At 44.0% G+C, this 14,373-nt stretch overlaps 2 protein-coding genes across 2 annotated transcripts in view; both read right to left on the bottom strand.

Moving 5' to 3' along the window:
* The window catches only part of c4 (complement component 4), a 79,147-nt gene extending 76,064 nt beyond the window's left edge, over positions 1 to 3,083 (bottom strand). The window contains exon 1 of the mRNA XM_080542161.1: positions 2,870 to 3,083. Coding sequence (XP_080398287.1) covers positions 2,870 to 2,931 — 62 coding nt within the window. The 5' untranslated portion in view covers positions 2,932 to 3,083. The remainder of the gene's footprint in view (positions 1 to 2,869) is intronic.
* Positions 3,084 to 6,367: 3,284 nt separating this feature from the next.
* Positions 6,368 to 14,373, bottom strand: part of frem2b (FRAS1 related extracellular matrix 2b) — a gene marked incomplete at its 3' end in the record, with an annotated part of 115,509 nt that continues 107,503 nt past the window's right edge. Inside the window, exons 18-25 of the mRNA XM_080548981.1 lie at positions 13,144 to 13,336; positions 12,362 to 12,466; positions 12,068 to 12,195; positions 9,152 to 9,286; positions 8,595 to 8,721; positions 8,150 to 8,337; positions 7,884 to 8,030; positions 6,368 to 6,886 (exon numbers count right to left, since the gene is read on the bottom strand). Of these exons, the coding sequence (XP_080405107.1) occupies positions 6,368 to 6,886; positions 7,884 to 8,030; positions 8,150 to 8,337; positions 8,595 to 8,721; positions 9,152 to 9,286; positions 12,068 to 12,195; positions 12,362 to 12,466; positions 13,144 to 13,336 (1,542 nt within the window). The remainder of the gene's footprint in view (positions 6,887 to 7,883; positions 8,031 to 8,149; positions 8,338 to 8,594; positions 8,722 to 9,151; positions 9,287 to 12,067; positions 12,196 to 12,361; positions 12,467 to 13,143; positions 13,337 to 14,373) is intronic.

Below are 14,373 nucleotides of genomic sequence, written 5' to 3'. Positions count from 1 at the left end.
AAAAAAAAAAAAAAAAGTTCAAAAACAAATCCATCCTAACTATGGCTTTTGCCACTTGATTGACGTACAGGTAAGCCAGTCTGCGATCTGATCTTTTCACCTAACACACGGTTCACCACGCATGCACAGTCAACAGCGCCAACTACAAAATACAAAATACCGGCGAGACTAATTAACTAGTTAGCCTTCCAATTTCTACTATTTACTACTAAAGAAAGGGTATACAAATGAGTGGGGAAGCTGGACCAAGTAAGAAACCAATAACGTATAACTTCCATCCAGAATGGGAGGAGGACTTTTACACAATGTGATATTGGAAGTGCGTCTGTCTGATCTGCAGATCTACGATGGCTGTTAGAAGGGAAATGTGGCAAAAGAGCGAAAACGTACAGCTGTAACGATAGCTTCTTATCGCGTCAGTCACGTTCTTGTTAAACACAAGAAGTCATTCAAAGACGGCGAAATTGTGAAAAAAGCGTTTCTCGAGGCTGCAGATTGCCTTTTCGATGACAGATCCACAGTGGCTGATGACACCTTGCAGCCTGCCTACACCTTGCAACCAGCTCCTACAGCCCTGACTACTAGAAACTAGCTGCCTCCTCCCAGTGCCAGGTCTCCCACTAAGGTAGAGAAATGCATTTATTTCCTCCTTTCAAACTAGGGAACTACCTGTTTTGTATCTGGTTTACTTTTCTGTTTGTTGGATCAGTAGTTGGCTATGGTACTGCAGACTGGCTGTCAGTGTGTGAGTGAGAGAAAGTGAGTGTGTGTGTGTGTGTGTGTGTGTGTGTGTGTGTGTGTGTGTGTGTGTGTGTGTGTAAGAGAGTGAGAGAGAGAGAGAGGGAGAGAGAGGGGGAGAGAGAGGGAGGGTTTGTGCTATGGCTCCCTATGCAGACTGGCAAATGTGTGTGTGTGTGTGTGTGTGTGTGTGTGTGTGTGTGTGTGTGTGTATGTGTGTGTGTGAATGTGTGTGAGCGAGAATAGCAAAGAGGGAGGGTTTGTGATGGTCTTCTCCTGTGGCTGTGTGACAGAGAGAGGGAAAGTGAATTGTGAGTTTACTATGCAGGCTGGGAACTGTGTGTGTGTGTGTGTGTGTGTGTGTGTGTGTGTGTGTGTTTGTAGTACGTGCATGTACGTTTGCGATGTTGAAACTAGACTGGTAGATCTTGGCAGACTGGCTACTTGAAAAGTAGATCTTGGTTCCAAAAAGTGTGAGCACCCCTGGTCTGGACGGATTGATGGCAGCTGCTGGACTGAAAAAAATCAGGTGTAGTGCTGAGGCACAAATATGTACATTTCAAGCCTGCAAACTGCGACACTTTAAATAAATGTGAAATAACACTATTGTGCAATATGACAACCCTAGTCGTCTATCTGTACAGTATAGTATAGTGGATAGTGTACATAGCCTTTATTTATGTAAACCAGCTCCTTCCCTTCTTGTGATTTTTTTAAAAGTTTTTTTTTTTTTTCTTTCCTAACACCAGGGGAGCCACCCCTCCTAAATTTCGTTGTTTGGTACCTGTACTGTAGCAATGACAATAAAGACCATTCATTCATTCAAGTATGCCCTTATGGTAGTATGTATGTATACAGAACATGACTCAAATCTATCCTAAGATGTAACGCTAACTAACTATGTTTGTTTAATGTCCCAGGGGGAATTTGATTTCACAGTACTATACACAGGCCAACAATACATGTAATATATCGTCATATAACACAGGACAAGACTCTAAATACAATATAAGTGGTGAGCACAGAGTCTGCCCTGATATACATACTGTAACATAACTAGCCTCAGCCCATCAATTATGTAATTCTATTCAAATATAAATGATGGTGACTGACGTGTGTGTGTGTGTGTGTGTGTGTGTGTGTGTGTGTGTGTGTGTGTGTGTTTACTGTCTATTTTGTAATACAGGTCAGCTGCTATCCAATGGCGCATTCTGGCCTGCAGGGGGAGCTACGTGTGCTGACCTCCCTCTGTGCCCAGAACCACCACAATTAGTTTGCTTCATTAAAGGGTGTGAATGTATATGTGTTCTCCAGTGCCTTTTGTCCGCTTTAAGGTGGTGGTAAGTTGAAGGTTGAAGCGCACATTATTCTCCCTCTGGGCTAAGCCCCGGATCTCCTCCAATCCTAAATCCGCCCCTGGTTGTGATTCTCAACAACGTTGAAAAGTAGTTCTGTGTTTTCAAAAGAAAAGTCAGAACATTTTGATTGGTTGCTGACATGCAGACATTTCTATACTTAGTTGCTAAAGAAAGAGAAACTGAGAGACAGGCGAAAACAGTAAAAAGGTATGATACATTTTGCCAGCGGTGTGGCGAAGAGGAGTGACATGGGGACACTGACTGCAGTGGCCACTTCTGGCCACTAGAGGTGCAGAGAAGGGTTGCTGCTCCTCCTTTGGCAGCTGCAGCACAATTCTCATTATTATTATTATGCAATATCTTCAAGTAAGAACGCAGTATCAAAAAGCTGTATTCAAGTTTTTAAAGTTTGAGCTAGACCACTCATTGCACACTTGAATTGGTGTGTTCTGAGTGTCCATTTTAAAACATGAAAAAGCATCAGTGCATTCAATCTAAGTACATTTAAGATTAATCTTCCTAACCCAACAGTAAATGTAATTTCTATACTTAAATGGTTGAAGAAAGAGATAATAAGAGATAAGTTGTTATAAGAGTGAGTACAGAGCTATCTAGCTAGCTGGCAATGAGAAGAAAAATATAATTAAGTTTAATATGATTAAAATCATAAGAAAATAAAGTATGATGAATAACAGTGATGTGATGCTTCTCAAGCACACTAGTAATAAGCATGTCATAATACCATTAAGCAATAATTAATAGAATGTACTCACTTTGGTTGTTGCGCACCAACTGCAGTCAGTGTCAATATGATGAGATTTAGTGTGAATCCCATCTTGGTGCCTCCGTGTTTGATCTATATCATGCCTTTGGAACAAAAGTCCTCTTCCCAATATATCAAAAACTGTAGTCTGTGACTGAGTCTATCCCACAGTGCTCAATAGCTCCAAGAAAACAAAAACAACTGAACATCAACACTACCCACCACTGAGTTGCACACAGAGACAGAGGCACAGAGACGATTTTCAAACTTGGCATTGGAGAAGGGAGCTTGCGAAAGAAGTCACATGATTTCCCAGAAAAGGGGCTAATATACACACAATATTTGTTTAATTAAATGAAGGTGAGGGTTGTTGTTGGTGTTCAGATCAGTGATAGTGCCTAAGCACTTTATGGGAGAAAGATCAAGACAAGATCATTGTAAGGATACAGCGCACATATTTTTCTTGAAAACAATCTTTATTTGCAGACCACTTTGTGCTTCAGGTCTATGTTACAAATACTTACACATACAGTATGCATGTTAACACTGACCATTCCCAAAATATCCAAACTGTATTTATATGCAATACATATATACATACATACATGTACATGTACAGCCAAAGGCATTAAATGCACTCAATGCATTCCTGAAATCATAAAGGTGATGGAAAAAACAAGAATGCAAGAGCTACAGTACATTGATGCGTACGAGACAAGATAACAATTTCAAAACATAATGTATGGGATTAAATACTACTGTAGGTTAAGTGGTGTGATAGTGTAGGTTGCATAGCGTTCATGTTTTCATATAAAACATACAAATCTGAAGTTCATGAAGCAGTGAGTTTATATGATGACAAAATCTATTGATGAGTTTATCTATACAAATACATTATCTTGATGACAGGTAAAACCTTGCAAAATGACAAACATTGATAGTGGTAAGTCTATATAAGCTGATTTAATGCATCTATTTAATACAAATGTGACACATGTCTATGAGGATGGAGTCGTGTTAGAAGCACGTGTTGAATTGCTAAACAGGAGGACCTGTTAACACATCTTAAATCATTATTGTTGGCAATTCCTAAGAAATATGTAATACAAATAAATACATAATTCTGAAACCAATGCATACATGACAATACCTCTGATGACCCTGACGAAGATTTTAGGTTATAATTGACATTACCTTTAACTGAAATTTGATAAACGTTTGTGTTTCCTTAGAATTCAGAAAATAATCTAAAAACGTTAGGGAGTCAACACATGACTCATGTAGTGAGATAGATTTATTTGGCCATGAGTTATTGTCCACTAAGCTAGTCAACAACCTAGATAATCATTTACCAAGATGAACAAATATAGAACATATGATGGTGTCTGGTGGATCTGGACCTGGTACTAAACTGTCCATTGCAGACCAGCTGTCTTGAAAAATCAACTCACCACAGGTTCTGTAGAGTCACTGTCTCTCATTAGGTTCAGGGCTAATATTCATATACAAAACTGTTACAACAAAAAACACAATCTTGGGACTATTTCAGGTAATAATTAGCCATAAGAAAGAATGATACGATTTGAAAAATATTTGATAAATACTGTTTCTGCATTGATACAAAAGCAATTAATTGACAGTAGATTGGACAACACTTTTCCCCACATTTTCACCCAAATCTGCTTTACACATTATTGTACAATTTTAAACAATACATTTTAGAAGAAAAGCATGCAGAATGATAGATAACCATTAATACATACACAATGGAGAAATGTTTATTTAAAATGTCACATACAGTCGGCCTCGCTGACCAGGGTGTCCTATTGATCACATGATAAAACGTGACAAAATCTAAAACCTTAAAGGGTTGGTTCAGGATTTCTTTTACTTTCGTTTTTAGATATATCTCACATGTTCATGATCGACCCAGAAGTGCTTACCATCATTATATACATAGTTCTATCCACCACCAACAGTTGTTTTGACAGGAATGTTGACAGTTTCTTTTTTTTGGGGGGGGGAGTGTACTAAGACACTTTATTCAGTAAGAGAAATAAGATATCATTTCATTTAAACATTACTTAGCAAGAATTAATTGGTCATATGCCCACTTACGGCAGTTGGGGGCGGCCACTTGGGGCGGCTGTGTCTCAGGAGGTAGAGCCGCCGTCTAATGATCGCAAGGTTGGCAGATCGGCGGTTCGAGCCCCGGCTGGCCACATGTCGAGGTGTCCTTGGGCAAGACACTGAACCCCAAAATTGCTCCCAGTGAGCGGGCCGGCGCCTTGCATGGTAGCTTGCTGCAATTGGTGTGTGAATGGGTGAATGAGAGGCCGTTGTAAAGCGCTTTGGTATAAGGTGCTAAGTCAGACCATTTACCATTCCATTTACTTGCCCTCAGAGGACATAGTAGTACACAAGTAGCTTTACAATGTCTAAAAATATGTGTTGGTATTAAATGAAGCAACACAAAGCTTTGTTCCCCATTTACTCACATTCTAACATTCTAACCCCAAACTACACAGGTAAGCACTTAACACTAGAACAGCCATGGGGATGGGGTCATTTGACCCTGTGAGTAAAAGTAATGTTATATCTTTGCACTCGATCAAATTTCAGGACCCATGACTTTTCCTAGATATGTGTGTTCTACCACCCAGTGTCCTTACATTTTCAAAATCACATCAGGATAAGCTAGTATAAAGCTATTTTGCAGTTTTTCTGTGTAGGAGGCAGGCTAATTTACAAGATGTGCCAACTAGTGGTCATTGTGTGTAAATAGCAGCTTCCCATACTAAAGACTTTGGGCATTTGACCCCCCCTGAGGCGGCTCTTATAGTAGGTAAAATAGGCACGGCTGTTCTAGTACCACCTGGGTCGATTGTCAACATCTAAAAACCAATGTTACGGGTAAAAATACTAAACCAACCCTTTTTACATCCAGTGATTTCTTAGGTACTTGTTGTTGAACTTCAACATAAATTATTCTCTATAGTAAAGTACAGAGAGGCAACACATTCCCAGTGTAAGCAAGCTAGTGGCAGTGCCATGATACAGGCTAACAAACCTAAAAAATACAAGTTTGTAATGTTACTGTATACATGTATGTCCTTTGAGACATCCTTTCTGTAAGCCTACACAATGAAACACCAACCTAAACACAAGACAAGAGCACCTCCGTAGCACCTTTGGTGAAATCATAAAAACATTTTGTGGATCAAGCGACATCATAAAACAATGCGATAATGAATGCTGGCGGCAAGTGCCTTTTACAGATACATATCGGATGACCTGACCTAAGTTCGGGAAGTCTTCCCTACAGCAGGACGTGCTGTAGTATTTCAAGTAGATTTGTTTGATAGGACCCAAAGCTCTCATTGTTGTGTGTGATGATTTCCCACCATCCCTCTTTATGTCCCGATGTAGAAAAATATGAGGCACTTGCAAAAAAAATAAAACAGAAACCAAATAGTCCTCGATCTGTCGACCTTTTCGCCCTCAGACCTCAGACCTCCGAGCTCTCGCTGCTGTTGCAGCCCTGCGTCATCATCGGCTCTGTGCTTCTCGAGTCTTTGGGGATGTCCTTCATCTTCTTCTCCTGCTTGGATCGCACCAGCAGCACCGCCATGATGATGATGAGGATGGTGAGGAGCAGACCCACTAAGATCCCTATGATCATCACCGCTCCGTCCTCATCACTGTTGTCCGTGTGGTTGAGCTCGCGAGGGATGATCCCCTTGGTGAAGATCTCTCTCTCTGGGCTGGTTCGCCGGTTGTTGCTGCGGTCCAGCGCTATGTGTAGGATGTTGGTGCCGCGGTTATTGTCCACACCGATCTCCTCCTCTACGTCTGGCAGCCCGTTGGCTGACCTCCTGGAACGAGACTGGTTACGCGCGGCGGGCACGCTGTTGTGCCGTGTCAACGAGTGGTATGCCAAACTTCTTTTCCCGATTCCGCGATTGGCGTTTTCCCTGGAGCGGACGGTATAAATGGTATGGATGTACCATTCTCTCCCTACAGATACCTGGAGAGAAGAGCAATTACATTGGTCAGGTAGAGAGAGAGAGATATGTGACACGTATCAGCATATCAGCAACCAATCAAAATGTTCAGTCTTTTTTTTTCAAACACAGAACTACGTTTCAACGTTGTTGAGAATCACAGCACAAACTCGCTAGTCGAGCCAAAATACTGCAACAACGCAATGGATTGGGTGAGTAATCCCCCACTGCTACCTAGTTAACTATAACACTACTTTACATTGTTAGCTGGCTCACAAAACATGCTGTGTTAGTTGACTAGCGATGTGTCGCTGATTTTCCACAACGCGGAAATGTATTCACATTTCTCGAAAGAAAAGTCTGATCGTTACATCGGATCCCGACATGAGGACCAAAGCATTAAAATGTGACACATATGTGGTGATGGTGATGGTGGTGGTGGGAGGGGTGGTGGTGGTGATGATGGTGATGGTGGTGGTGGGAGGGGTGGTGGTGGTGATGATGGTGATGGTGGTGGTGGGAGGGGTGGTGGTGGTGGTGGTGGTGGTGATGATAGTGATGGTGGGGGTGGTGATGGTGGTGGTGGTGGTGGGAGGGGTGGTGGTGATGGTGGTGTTGGTGATGGTGATGGTGGGAGGGGTGGTGGTGGTGGTGGTGATGGTGGTGGGAGGGGTGGTGGTGGTGATGGTGGTGGTGGGAGGGGTGGTGATGGTGATGGTGATGGTGATGGTGGGAGGGGTGGTGGTGGTGGTGGTGATGGTGGTGGGAGGGGTGGTGGTGGGAGGGGTGGTGATGGTGGTGGTGGGAGGGGTGGTGGTGGTGGTGGTGGTGGGAGGGGTGGTGGTGGTGGTGGTGGGAGGGGTGGTGGTGGTGGTGGTGGTGGGAGGGGTGGTGGTGGTGGTGGTGGTGGGAGGGGTGGTGGTGGTGGTGATGGTGGTGGTGGGAGGGGTGGTGGTGGTGGTGGTGATGGTGATGGTTGGGGTGGGGGGGGGGGTGGGGGGGGGGGGCAAGTCAACTGACCTGAAACAGAGGTGAGGAGTCCATCCTGAAGCCATCTGAGCCAGGTTGTCTGACCAGGGCCAGAGCCCGCGGGTCGTCCACAGCCAGGAGGGCATTAAAGTCCACGTTCCCAAACGACCGGGCCTGGGTCTCAGGCTGAGCTTTGTCCTGTGGAGGGGGGGGTCAGAGGTCGGGAACATGAACCATAGTCAACATTCCTATGAAAAAGTAAAGTCCACATCTATATGTGTATGCTTTATTTATTCTGTGGCAGATACGATACGTACGATGATCTTGAATCTGTAGAGCAGGGATGCAGCGTCAGCCAGACAGCCAAACTCAAACTTGTCAGGGTTGTATTTGGGGACATAACCGTCCGCTCCCGTACACAGGAAGACCTTCTCGATGCTACAGATGAAGGAGTCTCCCAGGTTCTGCACTGGATCCACCATCACCCGGCTGTAGATTATATCCCCTGTTTGAACATGATAATGAATATAATAATTAATACAATGATTGACACGGTTAAAAAGGCACAGAACATAGCTACATTACTCACCCAATCCATTGCATTGTTGCAGTATTTTGGCTTGACTAGCGAGTTTGTGTTGTGATTCTCAACAACGTTGAAACCGTAGTTCCGTGTTACAAAAAAAAGTCTGAACATTTTGATTGGTTGCCGACATGCGGACCAAATGATGAGACTGTGTCACCTATGTGTAGCTACTTTACCTTGCGAGAAAGCGGTGTCACTCTCCTGTCCGAAGCCCATCGAGCCGTCGGACAGCCACAGGGTCCTTTTAGACAGCAGCAGCATCTGGGTGTTCAAACTGAACTCAGCCGCCACTGGGTCGCTCACCTGGGAAGGAAACATACCAGTGTTATCATCCAGGACGGGGTTATAATAATAATAATAATAATACATTAGACTTATATAGCGCTTTTCTAGACACTCAAAGACGCTTTACAAACAGAAATTAATTAATTAATTTTTAGATTACTAAATCTAAGTGTCTTTGTAGGACAATCTACTCTGTATACTGCAATTACACCTAGATTTCAGGCAGAGAGACATCGAACCTTATAGACACAGGACCTCTAAACTAGTGGATAGGGAATTGGACTGGTGATCGGAAGGTTGTGAGTTCAAATCCCACCTGAAACAACACCACCACCACTAAGGCACTTAGCCCTCAGTTACTCCAGGGGGAATACAGTCCCTATAATCTGTAATTGAAATCGCTTTGGATTAAAAGCGTCTGCTAAATGGTAAAATTCAATAAGGTCACCTGCTGGAAGCGGATGTCGAGGTCAAAGGCGACAGGCTCTCTGGGGTTGCAGACGGGGGGGATGGTGTACTCCAGACTGGCCGGAGATGTGCAGGGGACCAGCTTCACTGTGTAGGTGCCAGAGTAGTCACGCACCTGGTAGAGGGCACAGCCCGACACATACAGAACAGTGGTGAATATGTGACACGTTCTAATGCTTTGGTCCTCATGTCGGGATCCGATGTAATGATCAGACTTTTCTTTTGGAAACTGTGAATACATTTCCTTGTTGTTGAAAATCAATGACACACATCGCTAGTCAACTAACACAGCTTGTTTTGTGAGCTGCTGCTAACAATGTAAAGTAGTGTTATAGTTAACTCAGTGTTTCCTCTATATGCATTTATTCGTGGCGGGCCGCCACCAAAGAATTTCCTCCGCCACCAATTGATTCAGACAGTCCACTTTGATTCAGGCTGCGCAGAAAGGGTTAGGCGAGTTATTATGACCGGAGAACAGAAAAAAAGCAGATTGAAGCTAGATTCAGGCCGCTTCCAGACCAACATTTCGTTACGATTTAGGGCGTAGTTATTTACAATAGTTACAATGTTGCAATTAACCTCGTCGTTTGTGTTCGCACTGCAATCGAGACTCTCAACAGGCGCGCGGCGCGGCGACGCGCTTTCAAAACAGTTTTGTGATTGGTCCGAATTTAGCGGGACATTTGGATTTCAGGAAATCCCTCTCCTCTCTCTCTCTCTTAGCCCGTCGCCGGTGCCTTTAATCCCGTATCCTAATCGAAAATGCAACATCATCAGCGACGACTGTGGGTTATTGCATTTACTGCTGTTCTCTGGTTCATGTTCTTATTCATAGCTTTCATGTGACGTCACAGCATAGTGGAAACGCCCACCTGACGGGCAAAAGGCACTTTTTGCGGGCAAAACCCACTTTTTGCGGGTTAATAACTTTGATTTCCCGTGGGTTAGGAAAATAATTCCAACGTGTCCGGATAGAGTAGAAGACAGGGAATCCAACACTATTTGAATGGAGTCGATCCACCACTCCTATCACCGTGGACACAGCAAGGAGCGAATTCCCGGATATAAATATTCCCTCGCCTCGCTGACAGCGGGAGTTGGGAGTTTCGTCCAGCAGCCGGTGAACGCCCGGTTGATCGAGTTTCATATTAAAAGTATATCTTCTCGGGGTGTCAGCGCGGTGGTTAATTGCTCAAAATGACCGTATACTGATGGTGAATTTAGCAATAATAGTCTTATGTTTGTACCACCTCCATAACCGGTGTTATTCACGGGAAAAGCCGGTCAAGGAGGCACCCTTTGCAGGTCAATAACTTTGATTCTCCGGGGGTTAGGAAAATAATTCCAACGTGTCCGGATAGAGTAGAAGACAGGGAATCCAACACTATTTGAATGGTGTCAATCCTCCACTCCTATCACCGTCGTGTATCTTGATAGTTCTTCATGAGTGAGGTGGTCTAAATAGTAGGCAGCCATGTTGAGCGATGTTGCTATGATACTTTTTGCCCGTCAGGTTGGTGGTTGCTAGGGAAGAAACCACGTGACTGAAAGCTATGAATACCAGTGCTCAGTATAGAGTATTTTAAATGAACATTCGTAATGTATGTCTCTGATGTTCATGGTCAATTAAATGCGGTGGTAGCTGACGTCGGCACATTGCGCCATTCTGAGCGGCAGCAGGTCTCGCTGCTCTGTTTTTAATGTTTGTCGGTTTTTTGTTGTATAATGTCTAATGTTACAACCTCAGCCAGAGTTGTTTATGCCAGAAGTGCCCTCTTTGCACTAAGAGAGACTGCAAAACATGAGGGTTTCAAACACTCATTACCGAAGGAACTACGGAAGAAATACCGGGGGTGCAAAGCTGGAGCGAAGCTAAAAGCTAAATCGAGGAGGCGGTGGAGATACAAGCCGTTTCTACCATCAATCATAATGGGAAATGTTAACTCCTTACTCAACAAATGTGACGAGTTGGAGGCACTCGTGATGCATCATTCAGTGTATCGGGAGTGCAGCCTGATGTGCTTCTCTGAGAGCTGGCTACAACATCGCCGACTCATGTGTGGAGATCGAACTATTCATAGCAATATGCGCGGGGCAAAAATAATCTATTGCCTCTAAAATCACCACGAACAGAACGGCGGAGGTACGGGTAAGCAGGGCTCATGTTGGTGTCCTCAAAGGTAAGAGTTGGTTTTCTTTAACTCAGCTGATAGCATTACCTTGCTGTTGTTGTTTACCGAATGCTCCATCTGACTGTCACACTGTGATTTTACTTGTGTAAACAGTTAATGAGTAACGTTAGCCGGTTTTGTGCGTGTACTCTCACGTAGGCCTACTTCGTATTGATCTTTCTGTGTGTGTGTGTGTGTGTGTGTGTGTGTGTGTGTGTGTGTATGTGTGTGTGTGTAATGCGCGTTCCGCATGTTCCGCTGCAGCTGTAGGATATGTTGGTATTTGATCACCTTCTATATAAAATCACCTGCTTGGCTTTAATGACTTAACCGCTATTTAAGAAATTATAATTGTTGCCACCCTCTATACTAGTTTTTGGTGAAACCACGTCTTTGTTTTGAGCGCCAGTGCGCGTTTTATGCGCTCCGCCACTAATGTGAAAAATCCTGGAGGAAACACTGTAACTAGGTAGCAGTGGGGATTACTCATCCAATCCATTGCGGTTGTTGCAGTATTTTGGCTTGACTAGCGAGTTTGTGTTGTGATTCTCAACAACGCTGAAACGTAGTTCCGTGTTTCAAAAGAAAAGCCCGAACATTTTGATTGGTTGCCGATACGAGGACCAAAGCATTAGAATGTGTCACATTATGTAACCTAGACAACGATTCTGCTCATACAGGACATACAGGTGTACACAGGTACAGAGAACATTCCGGTTCCTTACGGCAAAGTCGGAGTGGAAGGTCCACTGCTGCATGGGTTGGTTGTAGCTGGGCTCGCTCCTCACGAGGCTCAGGTTAAAGGTCAAACCGGGATGGTCCGCACACATGACCATGGAGGACAGGGAGGAGGCTGGGATACAACATTTTTACATTTACATTGTTGGCATTTAGCAGACGCCTTATTCCAAAGCAACTTACAATCGACGGGGCAACAACAGGTAATGCCACCATTTCAATCACATGAATAACAGAGGGGCAGCTAAAGTAGATAGTGTTTTTAAAGTAGGAGAATTTACCAGAGTGTGATATTACAAACAGGCCTCTGAATCGAGCCTCGGTACGGAAGTTGACCACCAGACGTCCCTGCTCGTTGATACGCATGCTGGTCGGATACAGGGCACCTGCGAATCAAAGCCGCGTCTCACATTGAGCACTAACATCTCCCTTCAGAATAAAGAGAGGGGGCTACTTTGTAAATACATCAATAATCATACTGTAGCTTTACACCACTGATAATTCAATTATCATTCACATCATCATCATTGATTTATTCAATGTCTTCAGCCTGCTTGCCACCCCCCGCACCAGCCTGCGAACCTTTGGGGACAGAGCTTTCAGTGTGGCAGCCCCCCACCCTCTGGAACTCTCTCCCTGCGGCGATGCGCAACATCCCCACCCTGGATGCCTTTAAAACGGCCCTCGAGTCCCACCTGTTCGCCAAGGCCTTCGGCCTCTAGTTCTGCTGTTGTTTTTGTTTGTCCGACTGTTTTTTTTTTCTTTTCCTGTTTCTCTGTAAAGCGACCTTGGGTACCCTGAAAGGTGCTCTACAAATGATTTATTAAGTTATTATTCTTATTCTTATCATCATCATTCCATCATTCTAGCCGCTGTCTGTTGTGTGTGTTCTTTTGTTTTTAACATACTGTATAACCTGATTTCTTTTCAGCCCCTAACTCCCTCCCCCCCAAGAAGCTTTTGTCTTTTGCCAGGCCGCCAATGTAAATAAGAATGAGTTTTTATTGGCCTGCCTGGTTCAATAAAATCAATAAATAAAATAAGCCAAACATGAGGCCCTTGCCTTGCAGCTCTGCCTCAGGTGGGCTGCCGATACCGTCCCTCCACAAGATGGCGGTGTCGTACACGAAGGTGAGCCGCAGCTCAGACTGCAGGTCGAAGTGCTGCCAGCCTCCGGCTCCCACCGGGGAGTGGAACACATAGGACACGTGCAGGGGGACCCGGAGAGTCACGTACGACTGGACCAGGTTCAGCACCTGCAATGACGAACAAATGAAGAAAAAAGCATGAAACTTTGTCTCTGATTATAAGTCAAGTCAGGTTTATTTATAGAGCACATTTACAACGACAAACAGGGCTAGGGGCTGCCTTTGCGAAGGCTCTATCCCCTCTAGTTTTGAGCCTCTAGTTTATAACCCTATGATATAACCCTGACCCCTAACTACTACAACAGAGTAGTAAACATTCAAATATTCTCAGCATTCAACTTGAAAATAATAGAAAACAACATTGTGACCTGTTTATGACTTGCATAAACACATGGTCTTTGGTTATGGTTTGCCCTTGCTGTTCTATATGTGCGTTTACTTGTTTATGGAATGAATATAGTAGGTGCTGTCACAGATACAGGTGTTACAATGGCTTGTCAAGTGCTTAACTCAGTAGTGTTATCTGTGTGTGAATAGTACTTCCAGTAGAGCTCATAATAGCACTTAATATACTGTAGTTGTAAACAGTACTGCACAAGACTGTGGGTTTACGTTAACTCTGGAATTTGCCTTGTAAACATTCCAGAAGGCTCTTGTCTTTTACACAACACAGTTTAATTTAATTAAGATACATTGCAACAGCAATGTAAACAGCCATTAAATTTCCAAACGACGATGCGTTATTTTGTTGTTGTGTGATTTCATCGCTTTATCAAACAATGACAAACATGATGAAATACAGGTTCCAAAATATGATGAAATACAGGTTATGGATTTGCAATGTGCAATGCTGATACTCAAAAACAAACGTCAGACCACCGTGAGACGAAGGCACAGAGAGAGTCTCTGTGAGGAGAGATCCTGGAGATATCTGCACCCTCCTCTGACCTCTGCGCGGGGTACCTGCCTGCACTAGCCGTGCGTTCGTGTGAAGACGTGCCGCAAAGACGCCTTGGGCGCAGAGAGAGAGAGAGAGGCTCAGGCAAATTATTTGCTGTGTGGCCCCTGACACACTGCATGCTGGGACGTAATGGATTCCTGTGGTCCTGTTAAGCTGGGCACAAAGCCTTTCCACCAGGACATTG

The sequence above is a fragment of the Nansenia antarctica genome (assembly GCF_963989245.1).
Source record: "Nansenia antarctica genome assembly, chromosome: 1".
NCBI classification, from domain to species: domain Eukaryota; kingdom Metazoa; phylum Chordata; class Actinopteri; order Argentiniformes; family Microstomatidae; genus Nansenia; species Nansenia antarctica.
Note: the sequence above shows the minus strand (reverse complement) of the source record. Positions and strands in the feature narration are given on the sequence as shown.